General features: G+C 33.7%; 1 protein-coding gene across 1 annotated transcript in view; it reads right to left on the bottom strand.

The window, feature by feature from the left end:
• LOC127739209 (protein jagged-1-like) overlaps window positions 1-13,668 on the bottom strand; it is a 70,811-nt gene that overhangs the window by 15,900 nt on the left and 41,243 nt on the right. Inside the window, exons 7-13 of the mRNA XM_052250830.1 lie at window positions 13,281-13,394; window positions 11,808-12,035; window positions 9,485-9,531; window positions 7,089-7,262; window positions 5,869-6,019; window positions 3,713-3,877; window positions 2,898-3,011 (exon numbers count right to left, since the gene is read on the bottom strand). Of these exons, the coding sequence (XP_052106790.1) occupies window positions 2,898-3,011; window positions 3,713-3,877; window positions 5,869-6,019; window positions 7,089-7,262; window positions 9,485-9,531; window positions 11,808-12,035; window positions 13,281-13,394 (993 nt within the window). The remainder of the gene's footprint in view (window positions 1-2,897; window positions 3,012-3,712; window positions 3,878-5,868; window positions 6,020-7,088; window positions 7,263-9,484; window positions 9,532-11,807; window positions 12,036-13,280; window positions 13,395-13,668) is intronic.

The following is a 13,668-nucleotide window of genomic DNA, read 5'->3' as shown; positions in this document are numbered from 1 at the left end:
ACCAAATCATCACTGTGTTCGTAAAAATGTAAGAAAATACCAAGAGTTATGAACAACCAGTCTCATAGAAAAGACGACGAATCTAACCCAACATATTGTTACGAATGAGATGAAGTTGGTGATAAATGGTGCTCTACCTAGATTTATTTCTTTTCCCTAATGAATAGAAATATTTCCAAGGGTTACTTCAAAAAAAATTAAAGATTTAATTTTTACTTTAGCTATATAAATGGTGTTCTTTTTTTTAATATCAAATGTAAAGATTGTCTAACTTAAAATAGGCCCTAGGGCTTGCTTCATATAAGTACTCACATTTCTCAATGCACACCGAAAGGTGTAATTTTTTTAAACTTGATGACTAACGTATCATTTTAATTTCTGATTTCTCTGTTTTTAAGTAGCAATAACTGCATCGCTTTGATATGGAGTTGATTCGCATTAACTTTCCATTAAAGAAACAGCCTATCACATAAACTTTTCAGTCATTGTTGTATGCGACCAAATTGATATATTCCATGTCAACAGTCAAACAGTTTCGACGTGCGCCATTACGAATTCAACAGTCGTTCTCAGGTGCGTATGGAAATAAGCGTATGAAATAAATTTCAGTGCGGACGACAAATGTTTCTGAATAGGTTACATTTGGTAAACTCGAGACGATAAATGTTTGAAAGCATTTTTTGTAAACATAAAAATGAATAAGGCCCTAACAAAACAAGCTAAATCATCAATGGTCAACTTTCGCCCACCAAGTTGCAACCTTAGTTTTATAACAATTACTAAGCTTATTAAATGTATTTAGCAAACCTTTACAATAAAAGGAAAAACCACTTCAATAACGCCAGTATCGATGCACTTACAACTAAGATGGTAATTCAAACTTGCAAATAATTATATAGAACAATACATATAAGGAATGATGTTTATGGAAGGTCAAAAATAGACAGACAAAGGCGTGTATGGCTAGACGCCGATAGTTCCTTCCCATTTAAGTTTTAATTCAATTACTTAACACAAACAGTAAAAAACACAATAAGAATGTACCAAATGAATAATGTCTTTATCGATGCACTTGCTACTGGGATGGAAGTCGTATTCAGTAGACAGAAACTTTTATCAGAAGGTCAACGACATATGTCAGGCACAATACGTCAATTGTATATAAAAAGCAATAGCACTATCGATTTAGAAAAGAATGAAAAAAGCCAAAACAAAAAAGTAGTTATATTGAAGATACATTCTGTTTATTGATATACATATATATGCTTTATTTGCAGTCTTTAAAGCAGTTCAGCCATCAATGTAAGTGTTATTGTTAGATTAAATATCATTGAATTAAAAAAGAAAAACGTTATATCTGTTCAGAGAATGATAAACAATATTAATTCAGTTTAAGTTCCTGACCATAATGTTAAAACATACACAGTCTGGAAGAGCACCAACTCACTAAGGTAAAATTCAAGGCAAATCAAAAGTCCACAGGACAATAAATGACAGCAACAACCAAAAAGAAAACTAGCCCACAAATACAATGTCATAAAAACATGTACATATGTAAAACAAATACGTGTACATATGTAAACAATTTACAGCTCTGAAAATTATTTTTAACTTGTAATAGTAACATAAGTCAGATTTAACGAATAAAAAAAATCAAAAACATAGTTGAAAGCCATTCATAAATTCGTGTATTCTATTAAACAAAAATAACGATACACAGGTTTGAACTCGAATTAATAATGACATATATCGAACAGTAAAAACTGTTAAATTATCAACTAAAAAACATTTGTTTGCAAAGCGGGTGCATATGATTCAGAAAATCCATGTAATGGAACTTAGGTTTCACATTTTTTTGGCGGAAAATGATGACAATTTGGTAAATATTTGCATCGGGATTTCGAATATCGGTATTTGAGATTTTTTATGAAAAAAAATTTTGAAATCAACAGATTTGAATATAGTGCATTTCACAACGGTTTTATGAGAGAACATTCTTTTATAAAGAATAGACCAATTGGACAATTTCGAAACCATGAACAGTGTTTTATTACATATGGAATATGCATTTTGTTTATCGTTTCTTTTATTGACTAGTATATTTTTGGAAGATGTCTCAAAAAAGAGGAGGATGATAGCATAGGGTCATTCAAAACTCACAAGTCGAAACACACTGATAACGCTATAACGAAAAACAAAAGAGAAGGAAATGAAAAACAAGTCCTCAAAACCCTACATAGAAAAGACTGAGCAACACGAACACACCAAAAATCTTGGGGTGATCTCAGGTGTTCCGCTAGGGTAAGCAGTCGTATTGCTCATGGTAAGTACAAAGTCGGTGATGAGTTTCATTCGGTAATGTCATAATCGAGGAAAAGAGGATACATTGTATTTCCGACTATTGGATTATGTCAGTGGTCATCTGTGACACAATTATACCATAAGGGTCAACCAACTCGTGTTGTCGTCCGTAAAAGTTTCGAAAGGATAACTTTAACTTGGAACCCTTAGTTCAATGATTTCAGAGAAGTAGCTATGGTCCTCTCAAGGAAATATACTATATAAAATATATAACGAATCAAATGGATAGAAAACACATGACTAAAAACAAATTAAAACAACAACGCACAACAACGTACCAAAATAAAAACAATAAACGTAAAGAAACATTCACAAATAAAAGTGAATACAACCTTCAGCATAAGAGAAGGTACTACCTTTAAGAAAAGGGACGAAAAGCCTCGGGTAGTCCTAATGCTAAAAATTCAAAAGAAACAAATGTTGACCTTAGTTTAACGTATACCATACAAACGTATGTTAGGGGTAACTACAAATCTGTTATTGTTGCCCTAAATAAATGGGTAGTTCTCAAAATAAAATTAACAAGTATAACTTACTATTGTTACACAGTAGGCCTTCGTATCCCTCTTTACATATACACTGAAATGAGTTTACCATATCTACACAAGTGCCAGAATTTTGACATGGATTACTGAGGCAGTCGTTGATATCTGAAAATGAGATAAGTAGTCATGATACAACTGTGGAACTTTACGTTATTTCTCTTGAGAACTGCATAATAATCTAATTATTTAAAAAACGACTCTACTTCTTTGATAAATTAAGTGATCGGTTTATATGAAAGCTTTTTTAAATGGGACTTCTGTCCGTTACGCCTATGAATGAAATGACGGGGTAACTGTTCAACCTTTTTTCTCTGAAACAACTGTTTCTGGAATAGTCTTCATCGACCGCTATTCAAAATGCTTTTTAATAAATTTCGGCTCCTGTATCTCTAACAGTATCACATGCAGGGAAACAAAACTGTATCGTCTGGCTTAAATATTAGCAAAAGCGTATTTAGAAACATCAGTGATTACCAAGGCTAAGCAAACATTATCTTTATCCCACTTCCCTTCAACATGAATAAACTTATAAAGATCCTAGGATAAAATTTATTACACCAGCCGTAGTCAGTAGCATACAGCAATACATTTTAAACAATAATAATGTAAGTGTAGTTTTCTAACAAATTTTATACAAAAACATAAGTTAAGTAATCGCTTGGAGCTTAGAAATCTACTCGAAAAATGGAGGATAAGCTTTGGGCTTGATTTTCAGAATTTGCAGTTTATTTAAAACACCATGTAAGAAATCAAATGCTCGTTTCCAGTTAAAAAATTACTCGATAAAACATATATTTTGTACATACTTTCATGACAATATGCCCCAGTAAATCCTGTATCACAAACACAACTGTACTGGCCACCAGGTCTACTTATACATATCCCGTGCTTTCCACAAACATTTGATGAGATCAACTGTACTCCTCCTATTGAATTGTTATTTGGTAAAGCTATTGTACAGCTGTCAATCACTACAACAACAAAACATTTTATTCAAATTAGATTAGGTATAGATTTTTAATTTAAAAAAAGTTAATACTTCTAGTACACTGCATAACATCTATACATTATCGAGGCATTTCCATACTAAAGCAAAATACTATTATCACTTTATAAGACAGATTATCAAGATATATATCGACTCATCAAATATATCAAGCATAAAATTTGAATGTCAGTGGTATGTTTCGTGTACATAAGTTTCTTCTGTAAAGCTCGATGTAAAATGACCGTATGTGTTAGAAATATATTCAGGGGTTTCAAAGCTCTTCTTGGAATCCCCAAAAAAAAATAAATATGTAATATCCGAAATAAGTGTGTATCATTTATCTTCCTAGAATAAGCCTAATCATCTGTATATAAAACCAAAATTAAGATTTAAAAATAAAATAGATAACTGGGGCTTCAAAACCAAAAAGACGGTTAAAGTATTACTAAGCCATCAAAATCAAACTTTGCTAGAAGAAATTGCAATTTTTTTGCAGCCCAATAACGAATATTTATATTCAAAATTAAGCATATAAATTTTGTCAATTCCGAAGTACTAATATTGAAATTTGGTTATTATTTGAGGTCACTTTTAGTTATATAACTTCTCACGGTTTCAAGTCTAATACATCCCTGGCTTTCAAATTTTGGGGATTTGAGTGTTCCTGATGACAGTAAAAAGCGCGTCGGAGTCACGAATTTTATAAAGTGTTTTCTTTCATTGTTGGGATTGATACATTTGGAGTCCCTGTGTTATTAATTATTTATTGACACTGATTATCTTGATATGCATTGGAGTGCAACTGTTATGATTTGGTCTTACTCCATGCGACAGTCTTTCCTCCATGTATTTTAATGAATGTTATTTTATCATTTCCTTTGTTGACCTTACATGAGTTATACATAATTTATACATGCGTGTTACCACAGATATACTAAGAGTAGTTAAATTTGCTTCATATCTTGAGTTATATCCAGAAATTGACAATGAGGTTCGATAGTGAACAAACTTTACGACAAAAGAGATGATTCAATTTTCAAATTGTAAAATTCCAATTTCTATGTAGCAACACTCCAGCAGCGACCGCATATTGTGCATATATCTCCCAGTTGAAACGATTTTCCAGAGCTTGTGTTTTTCATCATGAAGCTGACGTCATCCGTTCGGAAGTTTTATGGACGCATTCGAGTGTTGGTTGACCGTTATGGACATGTCACAATCTGTGTGACGGACGACCACGGTATGTTCCAATTGTCGCAGCTACACTCCCGTCCTGTTTTCCTCAATTGTGATATCACTGAATGAGCTTTAATACAAAATATGTAGTCACCATGAGGAACACGACGGGTGCCACATATCGGGCAGGTTCTTCTTAACCTTTTAGAACCTGAGATCACCCCATGTTTTGTTTAAAAAGGGTTCGTGTTGAACTTGCTTTAGTTTTCCGTGTTGTGTTTTGTGTTTTCAAATTTTCCAATGTCTGTTTTGTTTTTTCGGGTAATAGTCTTGTCTATATTTTGTCTTGAAAAACAAATTTCAATTACAAAATTTCTTTTTCGGTCAAGTTGTCGGGTTTAAAAATTGACATGACCGATGGTTTTCCAATTTGGTGATGTGACGGTTAGTTAATCTGCTATTTCGTAATGCTTCATAGCTACCAATCTGCTATTTCGTAATGCCTCATCACTTCATATAACTAACGTTATAGAATGGCCTGCGTAACACGACGGTTGACTCATATTGAGTAGGATTTGTTAACGATACTGGAGGGCCTGAGACCACTACCCGTTTTTAGATGGGGTTTGTGTTGCTCAGTCTTAGTTTTTTGCGCAGTGTTTTGTAGACTGTTGTTCGTCTTTTTGTCGTTTTTTGTTTGTTTTCACCATGATTTTGTAAGTATCTCTTCGATTTTTTAGTTTAGATTATCCTTTTAGTACTGTCTGCCTCCTTTGACAGTACAGTAATGTTTCATACCTTGACACGCATCAGAATCACATGTAGTTTTGATTTCATCACAATATCTCCCTTTCCTGTCTTTAGTACAATGACAGTAAAAGTCATCCTGGACGTTAAAACAACTAGCACCGTTTTTGCATGGATTAGGAAAGCATGGGTCAATGTCAATCTGAATTAAAAAAGTGGAATCACATTTTTTGTCCCAAACATTTATAAAACAATCAATACTCATGAAGTTTAAAAAGTCATTACTTGAAGTCCCAATGGTTTACAGATTTATGTTTCCACTGAGACTAGTAATGATCTAATTCACGTTGAGTATCTGATATGAATATAAAGTTTATGAAGATCATTCAGGAACCTGGTATCGCGAACTAAAACGTGGTTCCCAAGTGTTATTAATACTTCTTACTCCTGATGGACAGATAATATCCTACTGTTATATTAACCGAGTAGACAGGGGTGTAATATGGGTATTATTCAAATGATAGATTCTGATTAACAATTTTCAGTATAATGTATATAAATTAGGTTATTGTTTTATAACTATAAATTAATGCCCTTCTCCGGGCATAGTTCAGTTCAACCTCAGTTAATTGTAATGTTTTTAAAATGTTCTGTTTTGTTGGCTTTCCAAACTCTTGGTCTCCAGCCTACCTAGTGAATATTATTCCGGAAACGTTTATCATTCGCACGCATATCAGTATTAGTAAGTTTATTTCTCATAGAATTAAAATATCGGAAATGTAGAAGAACGGAACGCTTAAAAACCAACTTCCTTGAAAAGTGGTAATGACAAGCCCAAGCAACGCAAAATAATTGTAGCCATACATCTTCCTTTCAACAATTACTACACAGACAGTTAAAGCATGGGAAACTCAAAACACATGCATACAGTCCCAGAATTGAGTAAATTTACCTATAAAACGTGTAAGGTGAAACAGTGTTATGTTGTATGTTTGGAGTTTAATGTATGGTGCATGAGGAATTTTGTCTGGTGCTTATATTTTAGTTCATTTCTTAAAGGATGTATTGAATTCCCTTATGATTGGAAAAATATGTATGGGAATTGGTATGTGGTATAAGTGGAAGGTTTAAACCCTTCGAAGACTGTAACTGTAGTTACAAATCTTAATTTTTACACGTACATGTACTTCAAATTTAGAAATAAGTGACAGAGAATAATTTTATCCATGTATCATTTAATTTTGACTTCTTGTTTACATTTTTACACTTACCTCACAGTTAAAGCCCGAGTAACCAAGAACACATTCACAACTATAGCCAGCTATTTGATCATGACATCTTGCTCTATTTTTACAAGGGTTGCTGTTACATTCCATTATTTCACTTTCACAGTTACGTCCTGTATAACCAGATGTACACGAACAGTGGTAATCTGCAACAAGATCCTGCAAAGAGCCATTATAATCACAAAATCATTAAATAATGCATCGATTAGTTTGTCAAATGGGACCCAGCTGTAAATATTTCATGCTAATCAGAGACATGACTAAGAAGGTTAACAATACATTAATTTGTCAATAAATAGAAGATATTGGGATACAAAAAAGACAAGAACTGCCACGTGATTAACAAACAGAAAAAATGCGGGTCGTCAAACGCATTTTTTATACACAAAAGATGTCTTCACGTGAAGAAAATATAACACTGTATAAAACAACTTAGCTACGAATACAACAGAAACAGGTAAGTCTGCCTCATATCTTGACTTTCATCTAGAAATTGACAATGAGGGTCGGTTGAAAACCAAACTTTACGACAAAAGAGATTATTCCTGCTCCCCAACTGTCAACTTTCCATTTTTATGTAGCAACATTCTAGCAGCGCTGCATACGGATTATATATATCCCAGTTGATACGATCGATATTCCAGGGCTTGTCTTTCCTATCATGTTTTCCTTGATAGAGGGTTGCTGCTCATAAGGAACCTCACGAGGTGGTTGACCGTTTCATAGATGACAACGGATATGTTCCAATTGTCATACCTACAATCCCGTCCCCTTTTCCTCGATTGTGACCTACCGAATTAGACTTATCACAGGGTTTGTACTAACATGTGCAACACGACGGATGCCACATGTGGAGCAGGATCTGAGATCACCCAGTTTTTGGTGGGGTTCGTGTTGCTCAGTCTTTAGTTTTCTGTATTGTGTTTTGTGTACTGTTGGTCTTTTTCTTTTTTAGCCATGGCGATATCTGTTTATTTTCAACTTATGAGTTTGAATGTCCCTTTGGTATCTTTCGCCTCTCTTCTACGACAGCTCTTCTCGTCTTTTGTTTACGTATAGATCCTTGGTCTCCAAATATTTGGCTTTCAGCGTTAGTGATGAAGGTAGATCCAGAAAGCGCTTCAGACGCATAAAATGTATAAAGTGCCATTTTTATTTTTTTAGAGCATTTGTGTTTTTGGTACTTATCATGCCGTTATCATAGAGTTAACTACGTACTATCCCTGTACTTACTCTATTGTTTAAAATAAGGAAAAGTTGTATGATTGGCAATGTTCTTTCATGAACTATACGGACTTAATAAACAAGGGCGTGTTCCTAACACAATTATCCTACAGCAGGGTAATAATAAAGAACTGCGGATATCGCTACCTTTTTTTTTCGCTGTCACCATCACATCACAAATAAGTTGAACGTTCGGATGTGTCTGTGTCTCAACAAACGAGAGACATGTGTTCGCAGTATTAGACCCTACGATATTTACCGTTGGAGTCCATTTCCCTACCGGTAAATTTTTAATTGAGTCTTGACTCGAATGGCGGTTGATGCATGAATAATGCATGAAACCCGCACTGTCGCTGTTCCTATACTTTGATTACGGTATACATGCATCAGATATAAACATTCAATATTCCATTTGTTGTATCGATAACGATGTTCTCCTTCTCTCGCTTTATGACTAACCATAGAATAGGAATTGTACTCGTATGCAACACAATTCAATTTGTGGATTATTCTACCGGAGCGCCTGTCGATGCACCCGATCTTGGTCTTTTTAGAGCTTATGCGATTTCCCTCAGTTTTTGTTTGTTACTTTGATTTGTCTCTTCTTAATCAATTTACAAGATTTGAACATCGGTAAACTATTATCGCCTTAATTCAACCTGTAATTTTACAGGTTGTGTCCTATTACAGTTTGTGACATTTTGTCTGGGTGTTGATTCGCATAGCAGGGATGCATGAATAGAAGGAGACGATAACCGCTGTCGACACACCCGATCTCGCACTTTTTGAAAATCGTTTGATTCCCTCAGTTTTTTGTTTGTAAACTTGATTTTTCTTCTTAACCGATATATAATTTTGAACAAAGATAAACTACTGTTGTTTTGATTTATCCACTTTTATTCTGCAGTTCGTGCTGTAGGTTTTTATACAAGTGTTTCATATTGCAACATATGGATGTGCTGCTTGAATCTTTTGGATATAAGTCAGATAAACCGATTAACAACATATTAAGTTCAAGAACTTAGGTTAGGACACTGGACTTTAGAGATTTCTCCCTACCAAAAGCATGGCCATTGCCTATATCCCTACCTCTTCTGATATTCACATAAAGAACAATATACAATCGATTTTATTTCCATCAAATGTTATCTACTTACGATGCATCGTCCACCATTTTGACACTGATAATGACAATCATTGATATCTACAACAATTAACGTACTAAAAATATTTCGAACAAAAATAAAAATCGTCTTCTTATGTTAAGTGTTATAGTGTTATAATGTTGTAATGTACAATTATATTATATATTTATGTATTTCTCTGTGCTGAGTGTTCTTGCGTTTGTTTGTACTGTATTCCTGTCACGTAGTGTTGTCATTCTAGCGGTATATTTAACATTGCCATATAAGCGGGAGGTTTAGCTAGCCATAAAACCAGGTTCAACCCACCATTTTTTCTTAAAATGTCCTGTACCTGTTATGAGACAGTCCGTTTCTATGTATGTTGGCGTTTGCATTTGTTGTAGTTCAGTGTTTCTGTTGTTCCGTTGTTTTCCTCTTATAGTTGATGTGTTTCCCTCGGTTTTAGTATTTACCCGGATTTGGTTTTTGTAATCGAATTATGACTATTGAACAGCGGTATACTACTGTTGTCTATATTTATCGATTTTTTTAATTAGAAGACTCGACAATAATAATCTATTTTTAAAAAATATAATAGACAACAAAACGAAAGAATACAGAGAAATCACAAAGAAATATCAGGCCATAAACACAATGTTTCTTTTAACACATACTATTGAATACAAAAGTTCAGAGACTCCATTTCGTCATTGAAATCCTCAAGTCAAGTAAGGCTGAATTTTGCCCCCACAAGAAATACAAGAAGTTGAAGAAATAGATAGAATTTGTTTTTTATTACATTATTATTCTTAATCTGTGATATACATCATATTATGGAAGAGTCTGTCTTAATGTTATTTATGTCTGCATATCTATATATATTATCAAGAAGTTTATAAAATCTATTTTTTTTTAATATTTTTTATCTTATTCTTATTATACTTAATGCTGAGATTGTATTGGTCAATACTAAAACCAATCAAAAGGTTACATAGAGAAAGATGCTTGTCGTCCGTATCCTAGGAAACAAATATGACATCTTTTAAACAATGGGACGTCACTTGATGATCTTAAAAATGGAATATTGATGAACTAAATAAAAAAAAACCTACATCCAATGGTTTGCAAAATTCAGCAGTTATTGGGTAAAAACTGAAAAATGTATCCACATTACACCTTCAGAACATTCACAACTATTCTATGAAATATAAAGAATCTCGGTTGTTAAGTGAATGAGGAAAAAATTTTACAAACCATAAAAAAAATAAAGTAGGGTTAATTAAAATCACCGACTTTTCAATTGCTTTATTTCGAACTGTGTGTGAAGAAAGCACACATATCAAATCATAAGCCTGTTATTATTTTTTTTTTATCCAAGATGATTTATACGAGTTTTCTTTAGATCTTAAGATACCAGCCTAGTTGTCTTAACTGTAGTACCGATTGTGTCCTATTCATGATTATGACATTTTGACTGATTACGGGTTCGCAAGGCGAGTGATGTTTGCAAAGCGGCACACTTACACTGTCGACGAACCCGGTGTCTCTCCGTTTAGAGTTAATCCGATTCCCTCAGTTTGTGTTTGTGTTGTATATCTGTCACTTAGTGTTGTCATTTTAGCGATATTTTTTAACATTTTCATAAAGCGGGAGGTTTGGCTAGCCATTAAACCAGGTTCAGCCCACCAATTTATCATGAAATGTCCTGTACCAAGTCAGAAATATGGCAGTTGGCGTTTGTTTTTGTTGCACTTCAGTGTTCCTGTTGTTCCTTTGTTTTACTCTTATAGTTGATGTGTTTCCCTCGGTTTTAGTTTGTAACCCGGATTTGTTTTCTCTCAATCGATTTATGACTTTTGAACACCGGTATACTACTGTTGCCTTTATTTACCTTGATTTGTCTTCATAATCTTTTTTTATTATTTAACATCGGTAAACTTCTGTTGCCTTAATTTATCCTAGTTTAAATATAAAGATAAGGCGATGTGGTATGATTGCCAATGAGACAGCTATTCACCGATCGAAGAGGGTGGCAGGATAAAACAGAAGGATAAAATTAGTTTAAAGTAGGTATTTTCAAATTGTTAGTAGTAAGAAGTTTTTCATTTATATTTTATTCAAAATTATATTATACTCCGGAAATAAATTAACATGCATTTATAGGTTGACATTTCTGACACATCTTTTATCAGTAATGTAAGATAAATAATTAAAAAAAAAAACGCTTAAATATGACCCCATTCCCATATATAATCATATGATGGACACCTCACAAAGAACCGAAACTCTAACACATTGGAAGCAACTAATGTTTGTTGTAAAGAGAAATTTCTTTCTTGTTTAAAAGTAAGCATACTTATATCACAGTTTTTGCCTTTCCAGCCTTTCAAACAATGGCATATGTAATCTCCAAGCTTATCCTCACACGCATGCGCATTTACACATGGACTTCCACTACACTCAGTTTTGCTCAGCTGACATTGAGGACCTTGCCATTCTGATAAACACTGGCAGTGATATTCGTTGACATCATCAACACATGTGCCTTCATGTAAACAAGGATTAGATTGACATTCATTTATATCTGTAAAGAAAAGTATAGCTAATCATACTTACACATGAAACACATACGTCATTAATATTTATCATGGTTTCTTCTGTACAAATCACAAAATAATGTTCATTGTGAATTCTTTAATAATTCTTAAGAAATGAACATTATTTTTTGATGTTTGCCATAACAGTCTCCAATCAGTGTTCATTTCCGATCAGTATATACGTATGTTTCAAATAAATAATATCTTCACTAGTTTGTATCACAAACGTGGTCCAATTTGTATTATTCGTCATTTTTGGGTCGTCAGTATAAACTGGAAAGTATCAGATTTTTACTATAATTATAGTGTACAATATTTTGGTTTGAGTGAGCTGTAACTCAGAGGGCACGTTGTTGTGACAATTTTACATTACATAATCACTTTCGCTGGGATCGGGTGATTGTCGTTCAGAAAACAGGAAGTGGAAGATATCAAGGGGACATAAGTCGAAGAGAAAATAACAACACCATGTCAAAAAGTAAAGAGGACAAAAAGACGAAGAGAAAACAACAACACCATGTCAAATAGTAAAGAGGACGAACAAGTCAACATAACAATGAATAGAAATCTAAAGACTGAGCAACACGAACCCAACCAAAACTGAGGGTGATCTCTGGTGTTCCGGAAGGTAATCAGACCTTGCTAGTAGCACTCATCGTGTTGCTCATTGTTATCATCATATGGTTAAGGCAATGGTAATACATTCTGAAATCATTTAATATGGGAAAATACTTCGTCATAATCTTTTTGCACACGTCGCCGTGTTTACATCTCAATATTTATCAAGAAAACATGTGCACTTCTGTAGCAACGAAAAAAAGAATGTCAAAATCAAGGTAAGTGCATGTTGTGTCCTGAAACTAAAAAAAATAGATTAAGACATTCCGGCAAAAGATTAGCTGTTCCGGGCATAAGATTAAGACATTCCGGTAAAATATTAGTTGTTCGGGAAATAAGATTGAGACATTCCGGTAAAAGATGAGTTGTTCGGGAAATAAGATTAAGACATTCCGGTAGAAGATGAGTTGTTCGGGGAATAAGATTAAGACATTCTGGTAAAAGATTAATTGTTCGGGGAATAAGATTAAGACATTCCGGTAAAAGATGAGTTGTTCAGGGAATACGATTAAGACATTCCGGTAAAAGATGAGTTGTTCGAGATATAAGATTAAGACATTCCGGCAAAAGATTAGTTGTTTGGGAAAAGTAGTAATATCAGTAATTAGGCTCACTTCCTTCACATAAACTTCCGGACCAGCCAGGAAGACAATGACATCTAAATCCGCCGTTTACATTTTCACAAGTAGCTTCATTGAAACAAGGACTAGAAGAACACGCCAAATCCGCTGAAATAATAATAATTATAAATAGATAATTTACAATATCATACAAATCAACCATTATGTTTGCAATGTCATACAAATCAACCATCATGTTTGCATATTCTTAAATATGCCCTTCTCTAATCGTTTTCTGATATGGTCTACGAGGTGATTGCAGCAAGCAAACAGGGTATGCTCACCCATCCAGATCCTCTGATATCAGTGAAGGCTTTTATTGGAGTTGCTTCTTTCTTATATCCGATCTTAATTTGTTTGTGTTTGCTGTTTTTGCGTCTGT

Source organism: Mytilus californianus, unplaced genomic scaffold (assembly GCF_021869535.1).
Source record: "Mytilus californianus isolate M0D057914Y unplaced genomic scaffold, xbMytCali1.0.p SCAF_4, whole genome shotgun sequence".
Classification (NCBI taxonomy): Eukaryota; Metazoa; Mollusca; class Bivalvia; order Mytilida; family Mytilidae; genus Mytilus; species Mytilus californianus.
This window is presented reverse-complemented; position numbering and strand designations above follow the sequence as displayed.